This window comes from Eptatretus burgeri, chromosome 1 (genome assembly GCF_056783735.1).
Source record: "Eptatretus burgeri isolate ZD-2024b chromosome 1, Ebu_testis_v1, whole genome shotgun sequence".
Classification (NCBI taxonomy): Eukaryota; Metazoa; Chordata; class Myxini; order Myxiniformes; family Myxinidae; genus Eptatretus; species Eptatretus burgeri.
In genome coordinates, this window is record NC_140961.1 from 60,695,890 (window position 1) to 60,715,685 (window position 19,796).

The 19,796-nt window shown below is 41.5% G+C and overlaps 1 protein-coding gene across 4 annotated transcripts in view; it reads right to left on the bottom strand.

Moving 5' to 3' along the window:
• Positions 1 to 19,796, bottom strand: part of DNAI2 (dynein axonemal intermediate chain 2) — a 207,037-nt gene that overhangs the window by 13,947 nt on the left and 173,294 nt on the right. For 2 of the 4 annotated variants that reach the window (XM_085885608.1, XM_085885587.1), the window contains 2 exons: positions 2,478 to 2,519; positions 2,285 to 2,326 (listed from right to left, as the gene is read on the bottom strand). The exons of 1 other annotated variant lie outside the window; for it this stretch is intronic. In XM_085885608.1, coding sequence (XP_085741734.1) covers positions 2,285 to 2,326; positions 2,478 to 2,519 — 84 coding nt within the window. Of the gene's footprint in view, positions 1 to 2,284; positions 2,327 to 2,477; positions 2,527 to 19,796 lie in introns of all 4 variants that reach the window. One more of the 4 variants, XR_015059325.1, reaches the window with a different exon arrangement.

Sequence of the window (19,796 nt, forward strand, 5' to 3'; positions counted from 1 at the left end):
GGCGCTCACCCGAATGTTGAGGTCCAGTTCCTGCCGCAGAACACCACCTCCCTCATCCAGCCGCTCCACCAAGGGGTAATATAAACTTTCACGACTGATTACACCCGGTGCACCTCATTTTCATCATCATCATCATCATCTTCATCATTTTGCAAAGTTATGTGTGCTGTGTTTGTTTCATAAAGAATTGAAACGGTACATGATGTTGTTGTTGTTTTTCGTTTTGAGGTCTGGTGCGGTATGGTTAAGAGACTATAAAATGCATTCTTCAATAAATTTGAAACAGTACCTTGTGTTGTCATTTATTTCTTTGTAAGCATCTTTAATGAAACTGTAATCGTGTATTCGTGGTCAAAAACATTTTAAACGTGAAAAACTTTTCCCTTTGAACCGCCACAAACTGATGACATTATCCCCCTTGTCTCCATTGTAACAATAACAAAATACTCATGCATTTTATGCCGACGTTCACGGATTTTTTGTGAGTCGAGAAATCCACAGAACCTATCCCCCCCATTTCCCATTGAAACAATGCCCCCATCTATCCATTGGGATCATACTCTATGCAGAGCGTGGGTGCTGCCTCAGCAGTCTCCTTGGCTATTGACTACAATCTTGGCAGGTCACCAATCTGACACAGGATACCAGCAAGCTGGCACTCATTTTGCCGACCTCAAAAGGATGACAGGCAGAGTCAACACAACTTGGTTCAACAGCCGAGGGGGATTTGAACTCAGGATCCTGGGATCCAAAGCCCACCACACTAACCATAAAGCCAACACCAGGCATAATTCCCCCACATTCGCGGGGTTTTCCCCAAACTTATCCCCGCGAATGTCGGGGTCCTGGTATACTCCACATCCCCAGATAACAATGCGAAAAAGGGGGTGGGCAAAGCCAGACCCACCAATCAACGCCGTTCTGGAACCATACCCGTGACCTTCAAATTTATTTTTGGTACATTAAATCAACTAAACCATAAATCAAACCAAACTGTAAAACCAAATAAAACCGTCAAGCCAAACTGAACCCAACGTTGGAATGTTCATTCAAACCGACCACAAAACAATTCAACCAAATCGATGTAACCCATGAATACATTTGTTTCAGGTGATGGCTGTAATTGGAAACAATTAGGCTAAGCTGTTATCAGTATTACCAACAAACATGAATTTAATGTCATGGCCTGCAGCACTAGGAATTATTGTGACTTAGTGTTTGAAAGATGGGGGTTTGGGGGTGTGGGGTGTTGTAGGATTCACTAACATATATATATATATATATATATATATATATATATATATATATATATATATATATATATATGTATATATATATATATATATATATATATATATGTATATATATATGTATATATATATATATATATATATATATATATATATATATATATATATATATATATATATATATATAAGCCTGGTGTTGGCACAGTGGTTAGGGCAGTGGCTTGTGACCCAATAGGTCCTGAGTTCAAGCCCCGATGGGCCACTGAATTAATACACCAGGGGGTTGACTCAGCCTGTCATCCTTCCGAGGTCGGCGAAATGAGTACCAGTATACTGGGCCGGTGTATACCCCGGTTAAAATAGGTGTACCATATCCCTGTGTCGTAAGAGGCGACCAGGGTTGCGTCAGGAAGGGCATCCGGCATAAAACATGTGCCAAATCACTATGCGGATCATACGGATGATCCGCTGTGGCGACCCCTAACGGGAGCAGCCGAAAGAAGAAGAAGATATATATATATATATATATATATATATATATATATATATATATATATATATATATATATATATATATATATGTATGTATATATATATATATATAGATATATATATATATATATATACATATATATATATATATATATATATATATATATATATATATATATATATGTTGTTCTCGCTGTTGGTTCAGGAGTAGTGTAAAAGTGTGTGTACATACAGATTATTGTCCTGTATACAGGGTAATGTAAGATTGCCACACACTACGATTCCATCGTGTGGGCTCTGTCTGTGAACAGCTGAACAATAATTGGCCAAATAGGACCACTGGCTGATAGTTCCCAGTTTCCATTTAGATTTATTTGTAAGTCCTAACATATGCTTGTATAAAAACTTCACTCCAATTATAATTCACTGGATGTATGGTAGAATGTGAAACAGATTAAAATTTTCAAGATATTGGACATCAAACAGTAATATTTATTGAAATGCTATGAGTATTATAAAAAATGTCAGATAATTGAATTTACCACAGTGGATACAACCACTTCACTTTCCTTGGGTGACAATTCCTGCATGTGGAAAAAAAAAACCCCATTAATTTTATCTGCATAAAAAGTTACTGCATGAAATACTGTATAATCACCAATGTTACAAATTCAACTAGTCGAGACCCCAAGACTTCAATAAATGACAATTCTTTAACAAGAACAAATGGTATACCTGCAGCTGTTCAATTGCACTTATGGCTGAGGTATCTTTCTCCTGCACACTCAAAAATACAAACGGAACAGGTCTTATTCTCAAGCAAAGCTTTCAATGAACTTGGGATTAATGGTTGAGAAAAAGTGACAATGTGCAAGTAAACATGATTTATTCAGAAAATTAGTCGCTGTGTTGGGCACAAAAATATTCGTGTTCACTTCAGGCATTAAACAAGGTAACAAAATGCATATACACTCCTCCCATCATCAATGTGGAACATCAATATATAATGGCACAATTGTATATATGTCCAGCAATAACAGCACCTCTTATGATGTAATAAATAACCGTTTATCCGTGTTATTTGTGTTCCTGTTAGAGTGTAATTATTGGGAAAAATGCTTGGGGCATAGAAAAGGCTCCTTTGTAATGGTATGTGCCACGTGGCAAACTATAGAAAAGAAGGGACATTGCATAGCTTGTAGAAAATGCCAAACAATAGAAAAGAATGGCCATTCCATGGCTTGTGGAAAATGCCAGATAATAGAAAATAAGGTACATTCAAAAAAAATATCGTGTGTGTGCTGTACTACCCTTGTGTTCTTAGGAGGAATCAGGTATTGCTCTCGAAAAGTTCATATTAAGGGGCACCAATTTTTTAACAAATTAATCACACACACGTACATTATCTTATATCTTATTTTAGTTTTCGAGGGACACACACACACAAAAAAAAAAAAAAAAAAAAATTTTTTTTTTACATACATACTGACAGGTTTTAATATATATATATATATATATATATATATATATATATATATATATATATATATATATATATATATATATATATATATATATATATATATATATATATATATACATATATGTTACGGATGTGGAAATTCACAAAACACCATTCAGGTTTCCCAGAGATCAGTTATGTTGATAAGTGTGTGTTCAGATTAGATTTCTCCACCGATGTCTCAAGGGCAATTATTTGTAGAACTGGGCTGTGATCTTTGAGGTAGTATTATTATTTTGCTGTCTTTATTTTGGAACAACCACATCTCAACAACCACTCAGCATCTCAACAACCACAACCGCATCTCTACAACCACGCCATCCCCAACACAGCGCCAACCATGACATCTCACCATCTCCTCAACAAACATTTCCACAAACGAACAACATCGCCTCACCTTCATCTCCATTGCGCCGCCATCTTTTCGCCAGCCACGGCGAATCCCAACAACAGCATCTCCGCGACAGACGCGGGGACTCCCTCGTTGGGGTGGGAGCCGATGATTTCCACAACGTCCGCGCGTGGTAAGGATGATTCCTACAACGTCTGTGCATGTTCGCGTTTCACGACGAGATCGGATCAAAATGTCAAAAGGGGCGGAGCTTGCGGGGGATGAGAGGTCGAAGGTGGAAGATCAATCTCACCCCAGGACTCCATAGAAAGGCGTGCTGGAACGCCAAGCGAGCAGTCTCTCGGGGTTCGGAGTCGGTCTGGAGTCGAGCTGGAGTCGGGGTGGAGAGCACCAAGGTTCGAGTCCAGTGGAAGGCAGTCGGGGTCGTCGGGGCGCAGCGAAGCCTGGAGCGCAGCCAAGCCTGCAGTACCGTGCCAAACTGTGGGTCGGTGGAGATGGCCGGAGAGAAGTCGCCAGCCAGCGTCAGAACAGTCCGAGCAAACGCCGAGGAACGGGCCGGCTCCTAAAAGAGTATCAACTCTTGAAAGAGCAAAGGCCCTTCATTCCTCTGAGGCGTCGTCGGATAGGCCCGATCGACCAGGCCGCACGGCGGGGCCTGGGCCAACCAAGTCACGGTTACACCAACTACCGTGTTGACGGAACATCGAGGGTCGCCCAGAGAGTCACCACGAGGGTGGCAGGTAACCAGCACGGTCTCACGGAGCTCCTTCGGTCTCCACAGCTACGCAAACATTAAAGGCCTATGGGCCCTGTTCTTACCCTTTCCTTTCCTGGGGTTTTCTTTGCATGAAAGTGGTGGCACCTTGTCCACAAGTAGAATTGTGCTTAAGTGATTGTGTACATAATAAATAGATACAGTTGCAGGTGTTTGGTTTGCTCGTGTCTTGTCCCTACCCCCATTCGTTGCATTCATTGCATTCCATACATGCTTGTATATCTGCATTGCTTCATTGACTGCATACGTGACAAATAAATGTCATTGTTTGAATGTTCACCTGCTCGTTTCGTCCTCTTCCTCCATTGAGCTGCTGTAATTACGTATGGAATATTAGCTGGTTGTTAATACCGATGGGCTAATCGGGTCCAACGGGGCTTGGCGATAATACACCGCTCGGCAAATCGCAAATGGAGCGAACTGCTTAAGAGCGGCTCGTTTCCAAGCAGGTCCTGTTGAGGTGCAATATTTTGGTAGTCTGCCCGCGCGAATTATAATTAGGTAAATCGACCATTCGGCGATAGGACCCTGTAGCGCGGGTAGAGTATTGACAAGGTTGTGGTGTGCTTAAAAGCACACCCGTAGCTGGATTTCGGCGTTGATCCGAAAGCTGCGACTCGGATTGCCCGTCCGGTGGGCACGCGGCCGCAATTAGCTAAAAGCGGTCGTCTGCACGCCGGAACGGGTGGAAACCACAACATTATTATAGTCCAGTAGCCAACTAGCTTAACCTGGAAGTGGAGTATATACAATGTTTTTGGGTCGATTTGGGTCACTGAGTCCATAAATAATAAGAATCCGCTTGATGATACCCTGTCACCTTTGGGAATTTTTCTAATTTGCATAAAACCAAGATTGCCGCCAGTGTTCAATTGAATATACTATAATTAAGATATCTCGGCTTCTAGAAGGGATTTTAAAACAATCTAAAATGTTTTAACGGGGCTATAAGACATGAGGAACACAATGGAATAACTTTTATTATGATTTGACAACTCCTTCATTTGCATAATTCCAATATGGCCGCCGTCAAACCTCTCGGGAGACCGGTTTCACGTCGCCACGTTATCTAATTATAATTTTGGGCTCAGTGACCTAAATCAACCAAAAAAAATTGTATATACTCCACTTCCAGGTTAAGCTAGTTGGCTGCTGGACTATCCAGGCATTATTATACTAGTACGTTATTATATACAGATGTTACAACGTTGTAGTGGCAAACCACTACGAGTATACAGTTCAATGTCTCGTTGTTTTTTCTCATGTAATATATTCTATTTTCAGTGAAAGAAATATGGAGGAAGAAGAGTGCTATTTCAAGTGGAAGTTTGGATGTGATCCTGGTGCCAAAGACTTGAGCTCTGCTGGGAGTGCAAGAATAAAGACAATCATCAAGTGTAGCAAACAATATGATGATGGCCTACATGTGGTGCTACAAGAAAAACTTGACGCTAACAGTTACCTTATGATTCAGTGTCACAGAAACTGTATCGACATATGTTTCACAACAACAGGTAAATAGACACCTCAAAAGAAAAGGAATCCCACCGCAGAAGTCGGCAAGTATATTAAAGAAACAACGACGTTCTGGTGCATCTAACTTTGAGTTCCTGCACCATTGTATATTCTGTGGCTTTCCGTGTAATATAGAAAAGGATCCAAAGCACCCCGATCGCTGGAGACGTGCTGTTTTATGCAGGACCGCTGATCGAGGTAGTGGTGCAAAATCATTCAAAGACTTAATTCTTGAAACATGTGACACTCGAAATGATGGCTGGGCTAGCGAAGTGAGAGTACGTGTCCTGGGAGCGCTCAGTGACTTGCATGCTGCCGATGCTCGTTACCATGTTGATTGCATGTCGAAATTCCTGGGCGAAAGATCGGTCAAGTATGCATCTGCAAGCGTATCACATGCTGGACAAGATGATGATGCTTTCAATGCGCTTGTTACCAAACTTAGTCAAGACCTTTGTCAAATCTGGAACTCTGTAGAGTTGTTCCAGTTGTATGAAGACAATGGGGGTACCAGACTGACGGCACAAAAACAATTGGTGAAACAACTTTCACATCACTTTGGTGAAGATCTTCTAGTGCTATCATCTCCTAGCGTAGCTAACCTCATTGTATTTTGAAGCAAAACCTTGGGTCTCCTAAAGCTGGTTCCATCTGATGACTATTGTGAACTAGATAGTGCAATCAACAGTGTGGGAAAGAAGATCATTCAAGAACTCCAAGATGTAGAGCACAGTAAACGGCATTATGACATTCAAATTGACAAAGACAGTGCCGCAGACTGTGTAAGTGACACACTATTTCATCTGCGAGCGAAAATATCGCCGAAACTAGACAAAACTCTATCAGCAATACTCATTGGCAATATCGTTACCAGTTTGCTCAGGCCTAAGTCACATTTGCTCTACGGCGAGGATACAGCGGTCGTACGCCCTCTGAATTGACAGAAACGTGCAGCAGCCGCAGAGTTTCTGCGGTGGCCTCAGGGTGGCCCTACGCCATTTGGCTATGTTTTACAGGCCATAGGGGTCGCCGTGGAATTATAACGCGGAGTTAGAACTTTTTTCATTTCTACGTTCGCTGGAGCAATTCAACAAGCCGAAAAAAAAACCGTAAAAAAAAAAAAAAATGAACCCACTCGTTACAGTCCGTCTGGCCGCACGTTCACCTTAGGGCCCCCCTGCGGTTGCCTTGCGGGCACCTTGAGGCTACATTGTGTCTGCCTTGAAAATTCTATGGCCACCGCAGGGCCCCCTTAAGGTCACCGTGCGACATCAAATCAAAGACTGTACGGCAACTCAACATTTACGGTCTCCACAATTTCTAAATACGCCGTGCGGCTCCCCGAAAAATACAAACATATGTGACTGCTACATTGTGTGACCGTGGAAATACTGCGGCCAACGTATAATTGCTTGTGGCCGTAGATTTTGGAGACCCCACGGCCGCCGTGGCAAATGTGACTTAGGCCTCAGGAACATCCCAACAATGCTTCAGATTGCACTAAGTATGATTATGAAAGACTCAAAAACAACTGCTTCATTTTGGAGTCTCGTGCTCATATGATGAAGTTCTTCGCTTCAAGAAATTGGCCGCAGTAGCAGCCATCACAGAAACCAGTCTGACTGGTTTATCTGATTGTCATGTGGGGTTAGTGCAGGCAGTTGCTGACAACTTTGATGCAGACATATCTTTTCAAAATGGAAAGCTGTCCACACATTCCTTAGCTCTACTCCTGACAGCCACAACAGACATCTGTATCACAGGATGCTGTGCAGCAAACGATCCCCCGTGTGAAGAAAGCTGATATGCCAACTCCAATTCAATATGAACTGGAGATTCAACGATACAATGGACCAAAGAAACCAAACATGCCCATGAAAGCTACCAAGAGAGTAGTATTGCCTCTAAAGCTCTTGGCCAACAAGGTCATTGCAAAAGAGAGAGCTAAGGGAAATGACTTTGCCTTTATCAAAGGCATTACGCCTGGTGATGCATGTCCTGAGTTAAACGGATACAACACAAAACTGTGTCGAGAGCATGGGCAGTCCCTGTCACCCAAGAATAAAGCAGTGTACATGCTTCTTATCGACTAGACATGTCATTCAAAAGTACAGCAAAATGTTAACAGATTGACAACGGCCATATTGGAATATGCAAATGAAGCTAATATATTTAAATTGTAATATAAGATGTATTATATAGGACCTATATTTTTTCAAAACACTAAAACAAATCATTTAAAATGTATCCAAAATTGTATCCAGAATGTGGTGACATTAAACCGGTCTCCTGAGAGGTTTGACGGCGGCCATCTTGGAGTTATGCAAATGAAGGAGTTGTCAAATCATAATAAAAGTTATTCCATTGGGTTCCTAATGTCTTAAAGCCCCGTTAAAACATTTTAGATTGTTTTAAAATCCCTTCTAGAAGCCGACATATCTTAATTATAGTATATTCAATGGAACACTGGCGGCAATCTTGGTTTTATGCAAATTAGAAAAATTGCCTAATGGTGACAGGGTGTCATCAAGCGGATTGTTAATATTTATGGTCTCAATGACCCAAATCAATCAAAAAACATTGTATATACTTTATTTCCAGGAATACTCCTAAAATCCCATTTGGCTGCCAGACTATTAGGCATCACTTCATGCAAGAGGGGCGGGGGTTGGGATGGGAGGGGTGAAGACGACTTACAATTTTTGCCTGTACAAGTGCCATAATGCGAGTGGTTTACTGACCCCTGCTGCAGACAGCAGTGATTATTAGCCACAACACAAATTATATTTGTGCCATCTCCCCCATTATATTTCCCCATCCCCAGACTGCTCCTGAAGGAAACAGGTGTTTCTAGTTGTTTTAATTGATGAACTTTGTGAAAAAAATTATGTTGAAGGCTCCAGTCACAGACTGTGTAGTCCACATCAAGGCCAGGCCTTAAATTAAACAAAAAAGGAGAAATAGTGAATTGAAGAGAAGGAAAAATAACATCAGGGTTTTTGAGAAACTGGAAAACCCACCTTTTGAAAATGACAAGTTATAACTATTAGGAAAGACATGATAAGGTCAAGAATTCCAAAGCTTAGCAGTGAAGAGAAAGAAACAAACATCATAATGGCCCAACCTTAAGTTTCCAATGGCCACACGATAACCACGCGATAATGTAGCTTGCCAATCATTTTGTGGTGTAGCTAATGGTGGAGGTATACAAGCAGCCAGTTCTCTGGAGCAGAAGCCAAAGTAATATCTACAGAATAGATAAAGAGCTCATAGTCCAGGAGCAAGGACCTGAAAAAAATGAAATCGTTCAACACTCCCTACAGAAAAGGTTTGACTTGACAGAGTGGTAAAATAGACCCTATAGAACACCTCCAGGTAGTATGTGGTTTCAAATTGTGGTATCATTAAAATTCTACAGGCCATTATACATACCAAGGGTACTTACCAAGAGGGTTACTGTGGGCTAGCAAAATTTAGGAGAGGGGTAACGTAAACGTGAATATCTTTGTCGAGACTCAACCAATTTTCAATATTGAGGTATCATTGGCTTCGTATTATAATTCTCTTTCAGAATATGTATTGAAATGTCGATATTCATTCAACTGTACAACCACAAGAGGTAAAAATCACAAACAAATCAAATATGAGCTTTTAAAAAAATATTTAGGCATCTTTTAGAGCATACTAAATTGTCAAGTCAAACTTTTCTGTCGTGGGTGTTGAACAATTGAATTTTTCACAGGTTCATGCTGCTGGACTAAAAAATGCTGTGTTAGTCTATTTTTTATGAATTTCTTATGGACGAGATGTTTACAAAAATAAAGTTTAAAAATGTCATGTTAATAATGATGGTAAAAGAGGCTGTGGGTTAACATAGTTGCTTTTCTGTGTCATTCCAGATTGAACATCTGAAAGAATCCTACTAGCCAACTGAAGCAATGGCCAGTTCAGAGAGTCAGGCAGTAGTGCAACTTTTACCTGTAAAGAGACAGAAGTTGACTAACTTTCACAAGTGCATAATTTGTCAGATGGACTCAAACGAGACACTGAGGAAAGCCCGAGATACCTCCATACAGACACTTGTTGCAGCACTGGAACTCTGATGAGATGAAGTATACGAACGTTTAAAATCAGATTTTGACAGTTTGGCAACCGTGGATGTTAAATGGCACTCAAATTGCTACGAAAAATGGACAAGCAAAGAAAACCTGCGTTACATGCAGAGGAGAAGATCTGCATTCTCACTGACACCAGCAGAAGAATCTAAGATTGGCATACAATCTGAAACAAGTTTGACGGAGACCTCCAGGGTATCCAGGTCCCAGTCAACGTCCATTGACTGGACTCTGTGCCTCTTTTGCAAGAAGAAAACACACAGAAGGGTAAAGGAGATGACCATGGTCAGAACTTTCCAAGCCTGTGAAACTATTGTGCAAGCAGCGACCGCAAAGGGCGATGAGGACATGCTACGGACAACTGGTGCTGTCAGTAACGATCTAGTGGCAGCAGAAGCTAGATACCACAGAGCTTGCCATGCCTCATACATTAGCAAAGCTAATCTGCAGTATGCTGGCTTCCATGAAGGGAGACAAGAAACTTGTTACGATACAGCATTCAAGCAATTGGCTGAAGATATCTCTTCTGACCTGAATGGTGGGAAGGCCTTTGATATGACAATTCTTCTGGACAGATACAATCATTTTATGCGCGGACAGGGAGTGGCAGTCGACAGCTACACTACCCAGCGACTCAAACTTCGACTAAAGAAACACTTTGGAAATGACATTGTCTTCCATAAGCCATATGATCTTAGTAAGTCTGAGCTTTTGTACTCAAGCTCCATATCCCTTCAAGATGTCATCAACTCTGCCTATCAGTGTAACACTGCAACAGCCATGGGTGTACCAAGAAAACAGCCCACAACAGCGATGGATGATTGCGACAGGGTGAGTCTGCTGTACCACACTGCGAAACTCATCAAGTCGGAGATCAATGAATGCCAAGGCATATCAGTCCGACCACCTAATATCATGGATCTAACCCTGATAAAATCCAAATCTGTGATACCAGACAGTCTCTACTGGCTACTATGCTGGGTTATTGCCAAACCAGAAAAGGAAAATGAAGATGAGTTTTCAACACCAGAATGTAGCAACTCATCAGATGAAAGAAGAGTTTTGATAGACACTCTGCTTGTTGGTCAACACCTAGTCATCGGTGGTGGTTTCAAGAACCCGCAGAAATCTGTGCTAGTCATCAGAGGGCACTGCGAAGAACTGGTTCCCCTCAAGTCAGATCATGAAGAGGCAGACAAACGAATATTGCTACATGCAAAACATGCCTCTCATTATCACAACAGGATTGTGATTCAATCACCTGACACAGATGTGGCTGTTCTCTGCACCACACACTACAGAAAACTCCAGTGTCGGGAGCTGTGGTTTCGGACTGGAATCAAGGATAAAGCTAGGTATATTCCTATCCACAGCTTGGCACACAAACTAGGACCTGAGCTGTGCAATGCTTTACTCGGCTCCACGCACTCACTGGGTGCGATTCAAACAGTGCACTCTCAGGACTCGGCAAGAAAAAGGGTTTCAATGTCTTACTTGACAGTAAAGAGCATCAGACCAGTCTGGGACAGCTTGGAGAAGAACCCGAGCTCAGCAACAGCACTTCAGAAGCATGTGAAGCCTTCATATGTGCAATGTACTCAACAACCAAGGGGGCTGGGAGGAAAGTGAACAATGTGAGATACTGGCAGTTCTGTCAAAAGGGACAAAGAAATGAAAATCTCCCCCCGACATTCAACAGCTGACAGCAACATATGAAGCGAGGAAAATACCAGGCTTATGTATGGAAGAGAGCATTAGAGCCCACACAGAGCCTTCCACCAGCAGCTGGACATGGCTGGAAAATTCAGGATGGTGCCCTGCAGCCTGTGCTCATGACCAAAGATCCAGCACCACGGGGTCTTCTGGAGCTGACTGTCTGTCACTGCAAGAAGTCTCTATGTTGCCGAGCCGACTGCACATGCAGAACCAACCACATGCCATGCACAGAAACATGTGCATGTATGGCCAAAGAAAGTTGTGAAAATCCAAGAACAATCTATGAATCCAGTGGTGAAGAAGACGCTGACTAAAAGTTACAACAGATGACATCTTCATGCTTTCATGGCGAATGTGCTTCCTTGTTGCCAGACACAACTATTATGATTCGCTCTCAGTAATGTGCCTCTGTGTTGTCATGCACAGCTCCCAGTGTCAACCATGATAACTATTATCATCCACTATGATGAATGAGCAGCTTCCATGCTGCCAGAGGCAACTATTATACTCGGCTTTCACTAATGTACTTCCGTGTTGCTATACACTAGTACAAGACGAACGCTAAAAATAACAGTTGCAGTTTTCTTTATGCGTGCCTCTGCATGTATATGAATTTCTGCAGAACAATACTTTCTTAAGCGTTTGATTTCCAAAATGTATACATACCAGTAGTAATTGAGAAAAACCGTTCACCTTCATATGAGAACACAATTAAAAATGTGAGAAAGTTTGAATTAGTGTGATATTTTAGCTTTGGTTATGCTATGGCAAAGGCCATTTTCAAATAACTGTACATACTCTGATAGAGAATTATAATACGAAGCCAATGATACCTCAATATTGAAAATTGGTTGAGTCTAAACAAAGATATTCACATTTATGTTACCCCTCCCCCTAAATTTTGCTAGCCCACAGTGACCCTCTTGGTAAGTACCCTTGGTATGTATAATGGCCTGTAGAATTTTAATGATACCACAATTTGAAACCACATACTACATGGAGGTGTTCTATAGGGTCTATTCTACCACCCTGTCAAGTCAAACCTTTTCTGTAGGGGGTGTTGAATGAATTTCCTTATTTGGCCTCATATGAAAAATTGCTGCTGGACTATCACACTGTGGCGCAATTCAAGCAAGTTGAGTTTTGTGGTCAGATTGGAAGAGTTGATAAGTTAGCTTGCTTTTGACTCAACTCTGTCAAGTAAATACAGTATGTAGAGATAGAACCTCTCCAGATATGAGAGCAGTACTCCATACAAGAACAAAACAATCATTTATATAATCAGAGCAACTTTTCAGAAGAGAAAAATCTTCAACATCTGAACAGGTCTCCCAGTTTCTCAGAGGCAGACTTATCAACTTGTACAAGATGAGATTTCCAAGATAGAATTGATGTTGCAGTAACACCAAGTGTGTTTACTGTATCGATTGGTAAAATTGTGGAGGATTCAAAGAGATGGGAAATGTGAGAATAATTTTAGACAGAGAAATTGGAATAAATTGAGTTTTAGAAGCATTAAACCTAACTTGATTACATTTGCCCCACTGCCTGGTGTTGGTTTAATGGTTCGGGTGGCAGGCTTTGGATCCTAGGGTTCTGAGTTCAAATCCCGCTCAGCTGTTCAATTAATACCAGGTGGGGTTAACTCAGCTTGTCATCCTTCCGAGGTCGGCAAAATGAGTGCCAGCATGCTGGTATACTGTGTCAGAGTGGCGACCCATCCAGGATTGTGCTCAATAGCCAAGGAGACTGCTTAAGCAGCACCAACGCTCTGCACAGAGTATGGTCCCAATCTCCTCCTCTCCTATTTGCCCCACTGAGAAATCCTATCCAAATTTGTAGAGATAGTTGTGACAAGCCAGTAGGCAGACGTGGGTAGTCGATCAAGTCGAAGGATACAGCTGGAAAATTTTGACAATATGGCTGAATGTACTGCCCACAGTCGCTCGTCGCCCGATTTTTGATTTTCAAAAAAATTAATTTTTGAGATTTTTTTTTCGAAAATTTCAAAGGTCCGTTGCTCGGCAACGCATGGGTCCATAGCAATGGTTCTCATTTGCACACAACTAGGTCATGGTATGAACCTACCAACCAAGTTTCATCGAAATCGCCATTGTATTAACAGAGCACTGGACCAAACAGACATACATTCAGACAGACAGACTGACAAACATATCGACGGAAATACTGATAATAAGGGTAGTCTAGATTGACTACCCAATAAACCAACAAGTAGATTGAGCAAGAGAATATGGAGCAGATGTGAAAAACGAAGAGGAATGTAATGTTTTGTCGTCAGCATACAAATGCATTTTGATTATTTGTAGAAGAAAGAACATCATTGAATAAAAGAAGGAAGTGTTTAGGAGACAAGACAGAACCCTGAGGCACACCGGTTTGTAGGGAAAGCAGGATAGGTTAAACTATCAACAATTATGGAGTCAGAATTGCTCGAGAGAAAGCTTGCTATGAAAGCAGGAGTGAAGGAGGAAAGCCAAAAGAGTGGTCCTTGGAGATCAGACCCTGATGCAACACTCTGTCAAAAGCTTTTGAGAGATCCATCCATCCATCCATTGGGACCATACTCTAGGCAGAGTGTTGGTGTTGCCGAAGCAGCATTCTGGGAGATTGGGCACAACCCTGGATGGGTCACCACTAACGCCACTTTGAGATATAAATGGCTAAAACAAAGGATTCCCCAAAGTCTTTCACAGAAGAAGACCAGACATTCAAAATATAGGAATGGATAGTAGCAGTAGATCTTGCCTTGCAAAAGCCACACTGATGGTCAGAGAGAAGAATGTGAGATCCAAGATGCTTGAGTAAAGAGATGTTATACTCTAAATATTTTTTTTCAAATTATTTTGACAAAATAAAATAAGATCTAGGGGAATAATGACACACTAGCATAACCCGCGCTCTGCGCGACATGTTGGGGTGGGTGTGGTTGAGAAAGGAACTGATGCAGAGTATCAGTAGTAATTTTACTTTAATGCAGTAAGTGGAATACGATTTCACTGTTTCAGAACCATTTTATTTACTTTCTTGTACCACGCACCTCATATGGTCTTTGAGATAATGTAAGCCGAATATCACGTTACTCGAGCGCAGAACAAAGTTGAAGATAGCGCGACACGAAACCACAAACTCGGAAATAATATATAAGATTCCCAGATGAGGAACTTCAATGGAAGATGCTGCCATTTGGCCCATCAAAGCTTGCACTCATATCCCCAACCTATGGTTATTTTTATGTGCTCTATACTCTGTCCTTTCTCTCTGTCAATTCTCTGAGAGCCACCCTAGTGCCACCGAGTCTAGCAGGCCACTCAGACAGATTGGCAGGGACTGCAAGCAGCCATCCCACTTCACGACTGGTCTCCCATATATATTGCCTATGATATTAACTCAGCCTGGCAATTCTTTGACAGAAACCTGCTCTCTCTTATGCACAGATGCATCCCATCTCATCTTCAGTGAGCCTACCCTTATTCATTTGAATGCTTCATTGAATCATTGAATGTTCTTCCTCCGTATATATTAAATTAAAGATTCGTTTTTGTATGCTGATCCATCGTGTGGAAATTGAGTTCTTTTACACTACAATTTGGCGCCTGAACAGGGACTACAACCCCCGGCAGGGCTGGAAACAGCGCTGTCTGGCATCACAGCAAGCAAGTGGCCATGAACTAAAATGTTTGCTCTTACTTCAGATCGGATGCTGCATCTCTTAGCGAAATGAGTAATGTGGTAATCCATTGATAGGAGAGGTAAACAAAGGAGAACCTTTACTGATAGGTCTAAGATTAGAGGGTTGGGGGCCCTGCTTGTTTTGGAAAAAAGGGGTTGGAAGTCCCTGAAGGGGAGCTCGAGGCTTGTCAGAAGAGGGTTGGAGGCCCTGCTCGTTAAGAGGTTCAAGTCCCCAAGGCGGAGAATGAATAAGTGTCACGAATGTTTGTCGAGTTACATTTTTGATTTTTCTGTTTATTCAATGTGCTCGCTGGTAGTTTTGCTTGCCTTGAAACAGTTGCATTGTTATTGCATGGAGGTGTTACGGATTCGTAAATCCTATATGATTGGAAATGTTAAGTTTTGTGTTAAGGACATAATTTGGGTGTCCCAACCTGGAGGGATAAACTGAGCTGAAGAGCTAAAGTGTGAAATTTATTGATTTTTTCAGCACAAGTTGAAAAAACTGTATTTCTTTTTCTCATATAAAAGGATCGAACTCTTATATGTTTGTATTTATATCTGAGTTGTATGTGCACTGATTTGCATTGATCAGTATGGAGTACCAAGTATTGTATTATTTGAGTTATTTACATTAAGTAAGCGAGTGTTGAAATGGAGCATGTGCGAGTTCAGTAGATTTCACTGGAATAAAACGTGCTTTGTTGTTTATTGTGAACTATGAAGCTTATGAATACGCATGGAAAGTGGAGATAAGGATTGGTCGTCACCGTACACTGTGAAGACTCTGAATGAGGCAAGATGCACTGCTGATTATATCAGAGGAGGTACGTTTATGTCAGATTCCTCATACGTCGTTGCAGCTTCGGGTTTATGGCTTGTATTGAACAACAGGGACCTGGCATTGTGGTGCGGTCTCTTTGAAGTGCAGGGCGGATGCCGTTGAGAGTGTTTTAAGACCAGATAGAGAAGTAGTGTGTGTGAATTCGATATTGGTGAACATCTGAATTAGAAGCGATTGTGAACTTTACAAGGAACTGAAGATTACTGTACGATGTCATAATCCTACATATGTTGAGTTGAATGTCTTGTTAGAAATTATATTGCAACAACTAAAGCATGATCCTCAGATATGTGCACATTTGTCTCGGTGCAGTTTTGAATATTCTCACAACTGGGTAAGCAATTTTAGTGTGTCTTGAGTCATGAATCACGTTATGCCTTGAGAATAGCAAGATGAAGCACAAATGGAATGTTGTGTATGCTCCGTGTGGGAATCCCTCACTTGTGCTGTGGTTAATCCGTGGGAGTCAGAATGAATTAAAGCTCAGGCTTTCTCACTGTGAGATAAATTTGTATGCTATTTTGCCTTTGAACACTGTATGTTGAATACATAACAAATAGATGGTGTCAGAGGTGAATCATTTGAATATCTGTTATAGAACAATAATAATAATGCATACATTATAGTCTGGGGGTAACACGTTAAGTCTCGAGGCCACTTTGGCTTGGTGGCCACTTTAGCTTGGTGCTGATAACGCAAAGGTCACAGATTATTTCCCCATATTGGCCAACACTCTCCACTGAGTGCGTGCTTGAATCTCAGCTTAGCTATAAACTGGAATCTCTGTGTATTGTAAGCAGGGAAGGACATAAATGTTTGTGCCGTCCCTCGGATAGACGTTGAAGTAAGAGTCCCATTCGTGAACATCAAAGCTTTATTTCTGAAAATGGAAAAGGAGTTAGTGCACTCGGACACGCTATGGGGTGGTAAATATGTGTTGATATCACACGTCTGTGACATTCCTGTGGAGCCTCTATACTTTCCACTGTGGATGGTGGAGTGCGGCACAGTTCTGGAGTGGGGAGTCGTCGTATTGGAATGTCTGTTTGCTGTGCTCGGTGACCTGAGAGACACCGCGTTTCCAAATTTTGATTTGATTCGTAACCATTGTACTTAAAATGTGATCAAAATGGAGAAATGTGATTTGTAATGATTTTAAAGTGGTTTGTAAAGTAGTTTTGTGTGATTTTGGTACCCTGTGATGAATGAGAATTTATAACATCCACTGGAACTCTGGTAAAGAGTGATCAGTAAATTGCTAACTTGTTATAGGCAATCCTTTTGCCCTCTCAAATTGTCGTTATCAAGTGTGATGATCACATAGAGGGTTTAATGATGATTCTCGGATAAATGTGAAGTTTAAAGTCACAACCATTTCCCAAAACTCCTGATTGGTGATTAGCAGATAGGGCGAATCATTCATGTATGCATGATCCCTCAGATAGACATCAAACTAGGCATGCTGTCTTCATTAGTTGATGGATGTTAAAGACAAATTCCTGCCCAAACTACTGCTGCGAAGGCAATGGCAAACCACCCAGTGTAACCCTTTGGTGGCACAGTTGCTCAGTAACAAGCATGGGTTTTATCAGAGGAGGATGTCGACTCAAGCAGGCAAAACTCAAGCAAAACTTTATCCACTCATGCAGGCAAAAATTCCATGCATATAATGAATAAAATTATGTTAACTCAAATGAGAATTATGGAATTGTTGCAAGTTTGCCATGATTTAACTATGAGGCATTACCAGTGCAAATACCTCTTATAATGATTGATCTGTGGAGCGAATATATCAAGTGGTGAAGAAAATTGGGTTAAAATAGTGATTTATGAACATGATTGGATAAATGTGTTATTGAAACTTGTCCATCCTTCATAAATATCAGACATCCAAGAACCAGGACAAAGGCATGTAGCAAGCTATGCACTTAAAAAAACAAAAAAGAATACATTTGACAGTCAAAGGCTGTGCTACTTGAACACACAGACTTCTCAGGCTTATCACAAGAACATTCCAAAAGGCTTGCCAGCCAACGTCAACTTGCCTGCATGAGCAGCAGAAAGCAACACATCTCTGTTGTCTTTATATGGGCCTATATTTGTCAGATTCATTAATCAAGTTTAATTGGACTACAATGTTGTTTTACTGTCACACTGATCGACCATAAAGCTGTTCAAGACAAATTGGATAAATATACAAATAAACTTTACCCAAAATTTTCGCCATGTCGATGTTTCCTTCATGAGGAGTAGGCGAATTGTTGCAGGCATGATGTAGAAATTTGAGGACTTCCGGTTCCGGGTTTGGAGCAACGAGAGGTCTCCTTCAGGGCTCTCTGCTGACGTTCTCAAAGTTAAGTTTCCGGTCGTTATCTGTCCAGTTTTAACTGTTTAATTTTCTCACCTACATGTTACTGTGTGTTCCAAGTTCGGTTTTGTTTCAAAAATCGTGCTATTTTGTGAGCATTTTTGTCGACGTTCTTACCGGGTGTTTGAGGCCTAGGCCTTGGCCTAGGCTTGAGGCCCACCCGTTCCACTCTGTGTTTGATCGGTTTTTTTTTTGTTTGTTTTTTTTTCTCCCCATTACCTTCAATTTATATCCTCCCCATTACCTTCAATTTTCATCCTCCCCACTTTCCTTGCATCCCCCATTCTCCCAACTAATCTCTTTCTTATCTCAAAAAAAAAAAAAACCAACAACAACAATAACACGCTGACCTTCTCCCGATTCTGCTGCTTCTTCTTCCTCTTATCTTCCTCCTGGTCTTCTTCCTCGATTTTTTTCTACACTTCCATGACCTAATCTGTTGAAAACTCTCGCAAACATTAATATTAACAACAAAAACGATATTATAATGCTTCATCTTCCTCTCTCACACATGTGGTACTCTTTACTGTTTCATAATGCACTACTCTTCTGCTATTTTAACAGACTGCTCTCATTTCGAGCTCTCCTTCATTCCTTGCCTAAAAAATCCAACTATTACAGCGCTTCTTCTCTCCATTCTCTGAATTCGCCTTCATTGCATCCATCAAGAATTGTGTTAAATCGCATCTCTGACCTAAAACTTTAAAAACCACAGTTTGCTATGAATGTTCGCTTTCCATCAACCATTCTTTTTTTTCCAACTTCAGTGCCAACTCACCCCCCTCACCCCTCACTCTCACTCTCAAAGCAACCGTCCCACTCTTTTCCCTCCAAGCCTCCCTCTCACCTCTCTCAAAATTCCCCCCCTCACCTTTCTCCCACCTTTCATCCGCTTCACTCATCCTTCTCAAAGTTGCCCCCCCTCTCATCCACCAAGCTGCCTCCCTCCACTGCCCTCTCACCTCCATCTCTTCACTCCACCTCCTCAAATCCTCAACTTCCTTCTTCCTTGTCTCTTGTCCCCCCTCTCCCCCAGCACCACAGAGCCTTTTCTCCTCCTCATTTGGCCCCCTCCCCAAGCTATTCTGCAATACCCCACACTCTTTCAACAACCCTCCTTCCCTCCCCCCCTCGTCCCTTGTCCTACCCTCCCCCTC